The 12,635-nt window shown below is 53.2% G+C and overlaps 1 protein-coding gene across 5 annotated transcripts in view; it reads right to left on the bottom strand.

Annotated features, from left to right (window-relative positions):
* LRP5 (LDL receptor related protein 5) overlaps positions 1 to 12,635 on the bottom strand; it is a 141,058-nt gene that overhangs the window by 27,210 nt on the left and 101,213 nt on the right. For 4 of the 5 annotated variants that reach the window (XM_063644165.1, XM_055270611.2, XM_063644154.1 and 1 more), the window contains 3 exons: positions 11,855 to 12,039; positions 9,447 to 9,770; positions 6,640 to 6,839 (listed from right to left, as the gene is read on the bottom strand). In XM_063644165.1, the coding sequence (XP_063500235.1) occupies positions 6,640 to 6,839; positions 9,447 to 9,770; positions 11,855 to 12,039 (709 nt within the window). Of the gene's footprint in view, positions 1 to 270; positions 301 to 6,635; positions 6,840 to 9,446; positions 9,771 to 11,854; positions 12,040 to 12,635 lie in introns of all 5 variants that reach the window. The other variant, XM_063644144.1, reaches the window with a different exon arrangement.

Below are 12,635 nucleotides of genomic sequence, written 5' to 3'. Positions count from 1 at the left end.
TACAGATGTGGGGGTAGGTGAGGCTGGGGGCCAGATGAGGGTGGGTGGGGCAGGTGAGTGTGGGGAATGACTCAGAGCCCCTCTTGGGAACGCAGGGCAGCCACGTCTCTCAGTGACTCTCAAGGACTCTCTGTCTCCACACTCTCCAGGGCCACCGCCCAGGAGATGCTCGAGCACTGCCTGAGCCCAGCCCACCCCCCTGCATCTCAGGGATGAGCCTGGGCTTTTGGGGCCTCTGACCAGCCTCCCTTCGAAGGGATCTTACTGAGCTGATGTAGGAGGAGAGGACAGCCCAGAAGCCTACTGCCCGGGGGGATCTGGTGCCTTTGGGTTACCCCAAAAGACAGCTGCAGCCAAGTTCCTGAGTGACTTGGCCTGGGGAAAATGGGGCCTGGGGCACCTGGGCTACTGCCACCCAGGCCTGAAGGAAAAGCTCCCCTCCCTCTCCCTTGAGTCAGAGGGAATCATCTTAGGATGGTGCTCTGATAGTAAGTCTTTTCAGACTTTCTTTATCTAGGTCTTTTAGCAGTTAATAAAACAGGGAGGCAGCAGTGGCTCACGCCTGTGATCCCAGAATGTCGGGAAACTGAGGTGGGAGAATCACTTGAGCTCAGGAGTTTGAGACTAGTCTGGGCAATATAGCAAGACTCCATCTGTATCAGAAAAAATTAAACCAACCAAACAAAAAAACACTAGCTCAGTATGGTGATGCACACCTACAGTCCCAGCCACTCAGAAGGCTGAGGTGGGAAGATCGCTTAAGCCTGGGAGGCGGAGGCTGCAGTGAGCTATGCTCACACCACCACACCCTAGCCTGGGTGACAGAGTAAGACCCTGTCTCAAAAAAAATACAAATAAAACAAAGTCTCTAAGTAGATAAAAAGAAGCTTCTTCCCCAGGCCCAGCCTCTTGGACCCAGATGGAAAGGGTGCCTCCCTCCCCCATACACACACACACACCACACACCACACACTCACACACACACACCCAGATGGAAAGGGTGCCTCCCTCCCCCATACACACACACACACCACACACACACACCACACACACACACACACACCCAGATGGAAAGGGTGCCTCCCTCCCCCATACACACACACACACACACACACACACACACACAACCTTGCTGGGCAGCTGCAAAGACATCATCACTTTCATCTGGACACGAAGGATCATGTATCTTTGTAGATAACAACATCCACATCACCACAGAGCTGTGGCCCCTAGGGGTCCGTGTGTCAACGCCAACCGAACAAATTCCTTCCTAAAAGCCACTAGCTGTGGACCTTGGTCTGGTACAGCTGCTGGGCTGAAAGACAAGCAAGATTCCAGCTACTCTGGCCAAAATCAGGCTCAGCGTGGAGGGTGGGTCTGTGGGAACCAGATGCAAAACCAGACTTTGGGACAGCAGTCTGGAGAACAACCATCTGAGAAACGTGTACTGTGTGACGTGAAACCCTGGCCACACTCCTCCCAGGCACAAAAACAACACAGCAGACTTTACATGGCTGGCCAGTTTCATAAACCCTGAACTCTTTTTTTTTTTTTTTTTTTGAGACAGAGTCTTGTGTGAGATGGAGTCTTGCTCTGTCGCCTAGGCTGGAGTGCAGTGGAGCGATCTCCGCTCACTGCAAGCTCCGCCTCCCGGGTTCACGCCATTCTCCTGCCTCAGCCTCCCAAGTAGCTGGGACTACAGGTGCCCGCCACCAAGCCCGGCTAATTTTTTTGTATTTTTAGTAGAGACGGGGTTTCACCATGTTGGCCAGGATGGTCTCGATCTCCTGACCTCGTGATCCGCCCGCCTTGGCCTCCCAAAGTGCTGGGATTACAGGTGTGAGCCACCGCGCCCAGTCCCTGAGCTTTCATTTTACTGTAAGTACAAATACTTATGGTTAGTGCAAACTTTCTTACCAGAATCCTGTGCAACACCACAGGCAATACGCCTTTTCCTCGCTAGTACAAAACCTTCCCCACGGAAGGAAATGTTCATAGTGGCCTTATTCACGACACCCAAAGATGGAAGCAACCTAGCACCCGTGGATGGATAAATAACAAGATGTGGTCTGTCCATCCATATGATGAATTTTTTTTTTTTTTTGAGACAGGGTCTCACTCAGTTGCCCAGGCTGGACTGCAGAGGCACAATCTTGGTTGACTGCAGAGGCACAATCTTGGTTCACTGCAACCTCTGCCTCCCGGGTACAAGCGATTCTCCTGCCTCAGCCTCCTGAGTAACTGAGATTACAGGTGCGTGCCACCACACCTAGCTAATTTTGTACTTTTAGTAGAGCCAGGGTTTCACTATGTTGGTCAGGCTGGTCTCAAACTCCTGACCTCAAGCGATCTGCCCACCTCAGACTCCCAAAGTGCTGGGATTAGAGGGCGTGAGCCACCACGCCCAGCCCTTACAGTGGGTTATTATTCAGGCTTTAAGGAGGGAAATTCTGACACAGGCTATATAACACAGATGAACCTTGAGGACACCATGCCACATGAAAGAAGCCAGTTAGGCTGGGCGCGGTGGCTCACGCCTGTAATCCCAGCACTTTGGGAGGCCGAGGCGGGCTGATCACGAGGTCAGGAGATTGAGATCATCCTGGCTAACACGGTGAAACCCCGTCTCTACTAAAAATACAAAAAATTAGCCAGGCATGGTGGCAGGCGCCTGTAGTCCCAGCTACTCGGGAGGCTGAGGCAGGAGAATGGCGTGAACCTGGGAGGCGGAGATGGCAGTGAGCCGAGATCATGCCCCTGCACTCCAGCCTGGGCGACAGAGTGAGACTCTGTCTCAAAAAAAAAAAAAAAAAAAAAAAAAAAAAAAAAAAGAAGCCAGTTATGTAAGGGCAAATATTGGTGTAATTCCACTTATATGAGGTACCTAGAGAAGGCAGAGAGAGATAGAAAGTAGAATGGTGGCTGTCAGAGGGAGATGAGGAGTGTGTTCAATGCAGACAGTTTTGGACACCTGCCAAGGTGAAGTAGTCTGGAGATGAATGGCGGTGATGGTTACCATGTGAACTGACTGAATGCCACTGAACTGTCAACTGCAGAACAGGGAAAATGGGCCGGGCACGGTGGCTCACGCCTGTAATCTCAGCACTTTGGGAGGCCGAGGTGGGCGGACGGTTTGAGTCCAGTTTAAGTCCAGCCTGGGCAACATGGTGAAATCTGTCTCTACATAAAATACAGTTAGCCAGGTGTGGAGGTGCACAACTTGAGCCTGGGAGGCGGAAGCTGCAGTGAGCCAAGAGCCCACCACCACACTCCAGTCTGGGCGACAGGGCGAGACCCTGTCTCAAAAAAAAAAAAGGCCAGGCACGGTGGCTCACACCTGTAATCTCAGCACTTTGGGAGGCCGAGGTGGGCGGATCACCAGGTTAGGAGTTCAAGACCAGCTTGGCCAACAAGGTGAAACCCCGTCTCTGCTAAAAAATACAAAAATTAGCCGGGCATGGTGATGGGCACCTGTAATCCCAGCTACTCGGGAGGAGGCTGAGGCAGGAGAGTCGCTTGAACCCGGGAGGTGGAGGTTGCAGTGAGTTGATACTGCGCCATTGCACTCCAGCCTGGGCGACAGAGCGAGACTCCAACTCAAAAAAAAAAAAAAAAAAAAAAAAAAAATTAAAATGGCTGGGTGTTGTGGCTCATGCCTGTAATCCCAGCACTTTGGGAGGGTGAGGTGGGCGGATGGCTTGAGTCCAGGAGTTGAGACCAGCCTGGGCAACATAGCGGGTCTCTACAATAAAAAAAAAAAATACACAAAATCAGCCAGATGTGGTACTGTATGCCTGTAGTCCCGGCTACTAGACAGGCTGAGGTGAGAGGATCACTGGAGCCCTGGAGGCTGAGGCTGCAGTGAGCCATGATCGCTGCACTCCAGCCCGGGCACTGGGGTGAGACCCTGTCTCAAAAACAACAAGAACAAAACAATTAAAATGGTAAATTTTATGTTATGTATATTTACCACAATAAAAAATAAAAACAATTAATAGAAAACAAAACCTCGGCCAATTGGATGATAATTTAGACACCATCTTTTGGAGGAGCAGGGGGACCCCTAGTAAAGAATCAAAGCCAGAGTCCACAGGGCGGGGAGGTTGCAGGAGACTGGGCCTTAGCGAAAGACACAGGAGGGGAAAAGCACATTTTCCAAATTAAGTGGAAAACCTTCTGGGTTTTCTTCCAAGTCTTCATCACTTCTGCCTAGTAGACACCATAAAAGAACGCAGCTCCAATGAGACTCTAAGGCAATGTACGCCCAGGAGCTTTCTCAGCATGGGACCACATCCATCAATTAACACATCCCTTTCTCCAAAGGACTCCATGTGACAGTCACCTGTAGCAAGCAAGATGAAAGGAATCCATTCCAGCATCTGCACCACGACAGAGGCAATGATCATAGCTGCCCAGGAGAGAAGCTCTAGGAGCCGGGCATGGCTCTGAATTTCAATTCGGCTGACTTTTGCCATCAAACAAGGACACAGACCTCACAGTACAACGTAACTAGAAACTGCTGCGGGAGGAAGGATCTGGTGGAAACGGGCATCCAGCCTGTCTAGACAGCACCAGCCTTCAGATGGAGAGCACGACAGTGAAACCAATGGTGGACATGGCGACCTATCTGAAAGTCTCTCCAGATGCTCAGCCTCTCTCTGCCTCAAGAAAGTACCAAGATTTCACCACAATAACACAAGCTCCCACACCAACGCTCAGTGGAGAAAGAGGCCGTGTGGCTCTGCAGTTCTTTTCTTTTTTTTTTTTTGAGATGGAGTCTCGCTCTGTTGCCCAGGCTGGAGTGCAATGATGTGGTCTCAGATCACTGCAACCTCCACCTCCCAGGTTCAAGCATTTCTGCCTCAGTCTCCTGAGTAGCTGGGACTACAGGCATGTGCCACCACACCCAGCTAATTTTTGTATATTTAGTAGAGATGGGGTTTCACCATGTTGGCCAGGCTGGTCTTGAGCTCCTGATCTCGTGATCCACCCGCCTCAGCCTCCCAAAGTGCTGGGATACAGGCGGGCTCTGCAGTTTTTGTAAAAGAAGGCTGCTTAGAAGCCAGGCCTGTCCTGGAATTCTACACAAATGAACCTGTTGTGCCCCATGCTGCAGACTCCAGGTGGGCCTTAGGCCGCCGTGAGCACATCATTCCTGGAACAGGCCACACAAGCCTGGCACCGCGAAGTGGTTGCTTCTGCTACAGCACTTGTTTTTTTATTTTTTATTTTTTGAGACGGAGTTTTGCTGTTGTTGCCCAGGCTGGAGTGCAATGGTGCGATCTCGGCTCACTGCAACCTCTGCCTCTTGGGTTCAAGCAATTCTCCTGCCTCAGCCTCCTGAGTAGCTGGGATTACAGGCACCCGCTACCACGCCCAGCTGATTTTTGTATTTTCAGTAGAGACGGAGTTTCACCATGTTGGCCAGGCTGGTCTCAAACCCCTGACCTCAGGTGATCCACCTGCCCCGGCCTCCCACAGTGCTGGGATTACAGGCGTGAGCCATCACGCCCAGCCTAGCACTTGTTTCAAAAATGCAAATCTGGCCGGGTGCAGTGGCTCACGCCTCTAATCCCAGTTACTCGGGAGGCTGAGGCAGGAAAATCACTTGAACATAGGAGGCAAAGGTTGCAGTGAGCCAAGATCATGCCACTGCACTCCAGGCTGGTGACAGAGTGAGACTCCATCTCAAAAAAAAAAAAAAAAAAAAAAAAAAAGCAAATCTGTTCCAATGCAATGATGTATTAGGACAATTTGAGCACAGCACAGTTTCACATTTGCTCATGCACAATTTCCTCCATGAGAAATATTAAGCGAATGCAAAAAACCACAGCTGGCAGGGAACTGCGCAGGGTCACACCCAGACACACACCTCTGTATCTGACCTCCCTGGGCTCACTGCTGGGGCCATGACCCACTCCTCTCCACACCTGGGGTGAGAACTTTCCATCTGATTTTCCGCAATCTTCCTTCCAGCGTTTCACAAAAACTCATGCGGTACACCCTTCCACACTCATGAGCCAACTCCAGATCTTCCCAAGGTAAAGTGCCGTATTTATTGCAGCGTTAACGTTTACGAATGCACAGTATTGTGGGATATATCTAACCATTTAATGTGCAAAAGGCGTTTTGCTATTTCCCCGGTTCCTCTCTTTCCTTACATGTCATTGACGGAGATTTTGAGGGCTGTGCCCTGGCCCCCCTTTCCCTATGAGTCGTGTCATTTTTACTGTGCGATTTTGCATAGGTGACTTTTAGAAGCGCATATACTGCATTGTAGCAGAAATGACTGTACAATTCACACAAAATCAAGGATAAACCTGGATTAACCAGTACCAACTATCCCTGCATGACACACAACCATTTTCTTTCTTGGAAAGACAAAAGTCCTGTGGGGTTTGACCCCACCATGACTACTTAAACAACGGGGAAACCCAGTTTCTACATATAATCACAGTCTCAGGGTTCCACGCATCTCAGGGTCATATCCTGTGACTATGTAATCGAAGCCCAAGTCATCATTCACCCAGAACCATGCTCTGTTTCCTCCCTCTGCTAAGGACAGGGGCAGCAGCCTGGAAACCTGCAAGAGGAGCGCCTTGGAAAGCACACCCCACACCCTTCCCACGGGGCACCTGCCTGGGTCCCGTCGTCCTTGGCTCGCTTGATGTTCTGGCGCCCGTCCACCCAGTAGATGAACTTGTCCAGTGGGTCATAGTCGATGGCTTTGACGTTCCTCAGTCCATGCAGGGGCAGGATGAGATCCGGGCTGTGCTGGTCATCCGGGATCATCCGACTGATGGCAGATTTCTGGCTGAACAGCAAGAAGGTGGTGGGCGCTAGAGGAGGCAAAGATAGGGCTGCAGGTGGTTGTCTGGAAGCCATAGAGGAGCTGGAGGATGGGACAGCACGCCACTCGACTACAACAGGTGGCTCAGCATCCGCCCCACTGGAGGTCCACGGGAAAGACGGGGGGACCAGGGCTATCTCTTGGGGGTGCGCTGTGGGGAATTTCACTCTCTGTGTCATATGTGTCTCTGCTGTTTCAAAGTATGTGTTATTTTTTAAATAGATCATAAATTTATTTTTCTTTATTTTGTTTTTTTTGAAAGAGTCTTGCACTGTTGCCCAGGCTGGAGTGCAGTGGCGCAATCCTGGCTCACTGCAAGCTCTGCCTCTCGGATTCACGCCATTCTCCTGCCTCAGCCTCCTGAGTAGCTGGGACTACAGGGGCCTGCCACCACTCCCAGCTCATTTTTTGTATTTTTAGCAGAGATGGGGTTTCACCGTGTTAGCCAGGATGGTCTCAATCTCCTGACCTTGTCATCTGCCCGCCCTGGCCTCCCAAAGTACTGGGATTACAGGTGTGAGCCATTACGCCCTGCCATTCATTCATTCATTCATTCATTCATTTACTTGAGACAGAGTTTCACTCTTGTTGCCCAGGCTGGAGTGCAGTGGTACAAACTCAGCTCACCTGAAACTTCTACCTCCCAAGTTCAAGCGATTCTCCTGTCTCAGCCTCCCAAGTAGCTGGGATTACAGGCGTGCCCCACCATGCCCAGCTAATTTTGTATTTTTAGTAGAGACAGAGTTTTACCATATTGGCCAGGCTGGTCTTGAACTCCTGACCTCAGGTGATCTGCCCGCCTCAACCTCCCAAAGTGCTGGGATTACAGACATGAGCCACTGCATCCAGCCCAATAAATTTATTTTTAAATGATGAAAACTTAAGACGGAAGGAAGGTAATGGTAGTGAACACTGGTGGTGGAATGTAGTGACACTCATACCCACGACTGTGTGTGCAGTTTGCTATGTGCCTATGTGTGCACCAGTGAACTGCGGAAAACCGGGCAAAGTCAACAAGCCTGAGAGGAGACACTCCTCGAGGGTGTCAGTGAGCAGCACATGCCACCACAAGGCAGCCCCGGAATCAAGCTGGGCCTCCTCACAGTGCATTGGCACCAGGACCCGAAGAACCAGCTCTCTAGCAGGACCAGAACATCCAGTGGCCTCTCCCTCTCAGCAGCTGACAGAGTCTCCTGGCCTGAGTCCTGCCTGGGATCAGAAGCTGTGGCACTTCGAGCGCACCGTCAGCGGGCTATAGTGGCTGGTCTGAAATCCAAGTCATTGCACCAGGTCTGCCGGCCACAGGACGGGGACTCTGAGTCATGGCAACCCCTCCTTGCCGTGGGTTACCTGCACCTCCATTTTACTCTCCAAGGTCATGGCTCCAGGGAGGGATGGTGAGCAAAAGGACCAAAGACAGCCCAGGCATGGGAAGTCCCAGACTCTGGCCCAGGTCCATCTCTTGCCAGCCTGGGCCTCGAACAGCCCCTTAACCTTTGCAAAACTCAAGTTCCCCATCCATGCAGCTGGGACAGGCAAGACCAGCCCTGCCTGTGCCCAGGTCTGCATGAGACTCCAATGGGGCCTGGATGACAAAGAGCTTTATAAACTATCAAGTTCTGTGTAGGGAATCATAACCAGCTCGCTGCTGATGTCATGGGGGAAGGACCTGCCAGCAGGAAGCACCTGTACTCCAGAGGGGCCACAGGAAAGTCACTCTTCTCATCACTAACACGAGAACAAAGAGGCCCACCTGCTTCCGAGGGTCAGGGCAAAAATTCCCCGAGTTAGGCCGGGCACAGTGGCTCACGCTTGTAATCCCAGCACTTTGGGAGGCCGAGGTGGGTGGATCACGAGGTCAGGAGATCGAGACCATGGTGAAACCTCGTCTCTACTAAAAATACAAAAAAATTAGCCGGGCGCGGTGGCGGGCGCCTGTAGTCCCAGCTACTCCGGAGGCTGAGGCAGGAGAATGGCGTGAACCCAGGAGGCGGAGCTTGCAGTGAGCCGAGATCATGCCACTGCACTCCAGCCTGGGTGACAGAGCGAGACTCCGTCTCAAAAAAAAAAAAATTCCCCGAGCTGATGCTAGGCTACTTGGCAAGGGTTCAGGAGCAGGGACTCTTGAGCCAGCCTGCCACAGTCAACCCCGGCTGAACCTGCCCCAGTCGTATGGCCTTGGGTGGGTTGCCACACCTCTCTGTGCATTGGGTTCCTTGTACGTGAAATGGTACCATGCTACTCTCCACCCTCCAGGCTTGAGGAGTAAATGAGCGCTGTGGAAAGCACTCAGCACTGTGCTGGCAGTATGAGCGAGCACCCTTCCCCTGTGACTGGTTTTCACACCCAAAGATCCTGCCCGGGACCTTCCAGCTGAGGGGTTTTGGCCATTTATCTGTGTCCTGATGAAGCAACAAGTCCACCCAGCCTGGACCTGGACCTCCAGGTAGCATCATGCAGCTTGTGCAGTGCACAACCTACCCAACCATCTATGTACACCCAGAAACCCCAGATGAGAAGCTCCTTTCAGCATCAGCTCCCAGAACCAGCCTGATCTAATGAGGGAGTGAGGTGTGGGGGACCACGAGGCACTTACGGCTGCAGTTGCGGCTGCTGGGGTCCAGGGTGTAGTGTGAGGCGCAGCCGCAGCGATGGCCACCAGGGATGGCAAGGCACAGCTGCCCACACTGCCCATTGTTGTGCATACAGTCATTGAGGCCATCCTGGCGGGAGGAGTGGAACACCAGGATGTCCATCACGAAGTCCAGGTGGCCCTGGATGAGGGTGCGGTTCCGGCCGCTAGTCTTGTCGGCCCGCTCAATGCTGTGCAGATTCCAGTCCGTCCAGTAGATATAATCGCTGTACTGCGTCAGACCGAACGGGTGCGGGAGATCGTCGGCAATCACGACCCGCTCCTGACCTGCACGGACACACACGGGCACGGTGTCAGCAATGGCACAGCCAGGCCACAGAGCACACAGCACCCTGCGGGGCGAGCCAGGGTTCAACCCTGCAGCCTAGTGACCACGTGAATGCCTTAAAGTGTTTGGCCACCTTGGAAAACCAGCAGGATCCACTGACGCGCAGGCAGGATCTACCAAAATTAAGTGACCTGGCTACAGTCACACAGTTGCTAAGTGGCAGGGCCAGGATTACCACCCAGGCAGTGAGACTCCAGGTTCCCGTTCTCACCATGTCAGGCCCGGCTATGCATCCTTCACGCCCGCAGCAACGAGCCCAGGCCTTCCATGTTATTAATCAAGCACTCAGTAAACATCCGGAGCGTTTAAGTCCAAAACACATACAGCAGAGTGACGGCCAGGCTGCAATGCACATGGCCACCCTCAAGGGCAGGATCACATGAGTTTCCAGGGCTTTCTGGTTTTCATCTGAGTCTGTCCTCACTCCAGGGTGATTAATGAGCTTAATCATTTTAGGCAACCACAGCTGTGCTATGACTGGTTTCTCGCCTGGCAACAGGTTTGCATGCGGCCTGGATGAGCTGGGTCACGGGATGCACTGCAGAGCTGGGTGACAGTCACGAAGTCACGTGCAAACTTTGCTACTGGCCTCACAAGTCAGGGTGCAGCCCACCCCCAGCAGCAACCAGGACATGGGGTTCAAGTGCCAGCTCTGCCTACGCAGTACCTGGGACAAGGCATTCAGTTGGTCGATGCCTCAGCCTCCTCATCTGTAAAATGGGCACAACCACGCCCAGTGCAGATGGCGAGTAGCAGTGGCGGAGGTCAGAAGCCAAATTCTTGCTGCCCTTCCTGAGCGGTTCGACATGGCTGATGTGCTCAGAGGCTCTCCTAGGGCCAAGGTCACTGAAGGTCCCTCTGCCAGGGGACAAAAGTCAGGGCTGCCCAGGTGACCCTCTCCTCCCTTGTCTGCCCTCAAGCCAAGGGCTGCCTGGGGGCTTGGAGCCTCAGAGCTTCTTTTTCTTTTCTTCTTCTTTTTTTTTTTTTTTTTGGAGACAGGGTCTCACTCTATTGCCCAGGCTGGAGTGCAGTGGCACGATCACAGCTCACCACAGCCTCAACCTCCTGGGCTCAAGCAGTCCTCCCACCTGAGCCTCCCAAATAGCTAGGACTACAGGCATGAACCACCATACCCAGCTAATATTTTTAAATTTTTTTTGTAGAGATGGGGTCTCACTATGTTACCCAGGCTGATCTTGAACTCCTGGGCTCAAATCAACTGCCCGCCTTGGCCTCACAAAGTGCTCGGATTACAGGTGTGAGCCACTGCACCTGGCCCTTCAGAGCTTCTGCCCCTGACCTTCCAGTCTCCCAACTTGGCAGGGGGGATGGGGGTTCCTTTGTTAAGCACAGTGGGCCCTGTCACCTGCCATATCACCCAGGACAGCTAACTACCCTAGCAGAACAGAGTGTGCGGTCCCCTGTTCTGGGTTCAAATCCTGCTCCTGTTGCTGTGTGACTTGGGATAGGTTTTTTTCAAACTTCCCTGAGCCTCATTCTCATGATCTGGAAAAACGAGATGAGAGCACCAGCCCCGGGGTCCCGGGCGTGTGGACACTCCCAGCACAATCCCAGCACATGGTGGGGCTCAGGGCTGGGTAGGGATCGAGTGCTGGCCCTGGTGTCTCTGGGGGATCCTGAACTCACCAGCTCTGTGACCTAAGGCAAGTCATGTGACTTCCTCAGGCCACGGCTTCCCCAGCAATGAAAACCTCCACCATGTGTGGTAGGGTCAAATTAGAGTCCTGGCACAGGGATTAGCTAGAACCCGGTGCCCAGCAGGTGCACAGGAAACAGCTGTCACCAGAGCCTCTCCCGACACAACTGCAGCAACGGCACCCAGGGGTGGACGGGGACAAGCCCCACGGCAGAGGGTGAGGCTGCTGGGCAGTCATGGGCGTGGCCACAGCTCCTGCCAGGTGGGGAACTTGCAGGCCACAGGGTATGTGCGGCGAGGCTGGGAGGTGGCCAATGACCAGCTGCCCCGCCCTCCATGACCAGCAGGCCCCAGCCCGGCCCTCACCCAGCATGTTGGACGACTCGATCATGTTGGTGTCCAGGTCGGTCCAGTAGAGGCGCTGGTCAGCGTAGTCAATGGTGAGGTCGTTGGCCCGGCCCACCTTGTCCACCAGCGTCATGCAGTTGGTCCCATCCATGAAGGCCCGCACGATCCTCGGCTTGCCGCCCCACTCGGTCCAGTAGATGTAGCTGGAAGGCACAAGGGAGAAGGGCAGGCTCAGTGAGTCCGCTCTCACTGCAGGACAGTGGGTGGCGGGGGGACGCAACTGTCCCCACCTCTTCAGCTCAGCCCTCCCCGATCTGGAGAAAGCCACGCGCAGGAAGCAGGGAAGGGCGAGACCCCTGCCCCCTGCCACACACATATCCCTCCAGGGGTGGTCACTGCGCCACCTCCCTGAATTCCCACAGTGGCTCACTCATAAGGTGAATAAATACCCATTTACAGACACAAAAACAGGTGCACAGACAGGGCGAGTGTGTGCTGGAACATCCACCTAAGCTTGGCCGGATGTTGGGGACATGGGAGAAACCAGGACGGACACAAGCACATCACAAAACAAGACCTCAGGGCAGGGGAGGCCTTGCAGGATCCGGATGTAAACTCGGCTCTGGGATCCTCCCCCTGCAGCCCCTCCTTCCCTCTTCTTTTAGCAGATCCAGAAGAGGAAGTGCACATCCTCATTTCAGAATTTTCTAAGTTTGACCTGCCCTTGCTCTAAAACCTGGACCTCTTTCTGTTGTCCTGCCATCCTGAAGTCTTCCTTCCTCCCCTAGCAGAACAGGCG

The sequence above is a fragment of the Symphalangus syndactylus genome, chromosome 1 (assembly GCF_028878055.3).
Source record: "Symphalangus syndactylus isolate Jambi chromosome 1, NHGRI_mSymSyn1-v2.1_pri, whole genome shotgun sequence".
NCBI lineage: Eukaryota > Metazoa > Chordata > Mammalia > Primates > Hylobatidae > Symphalangus > Symphalangus syndactylus.
This window is presented reverse-complemented; position numbering and strand designations above follow the sequence as displayed.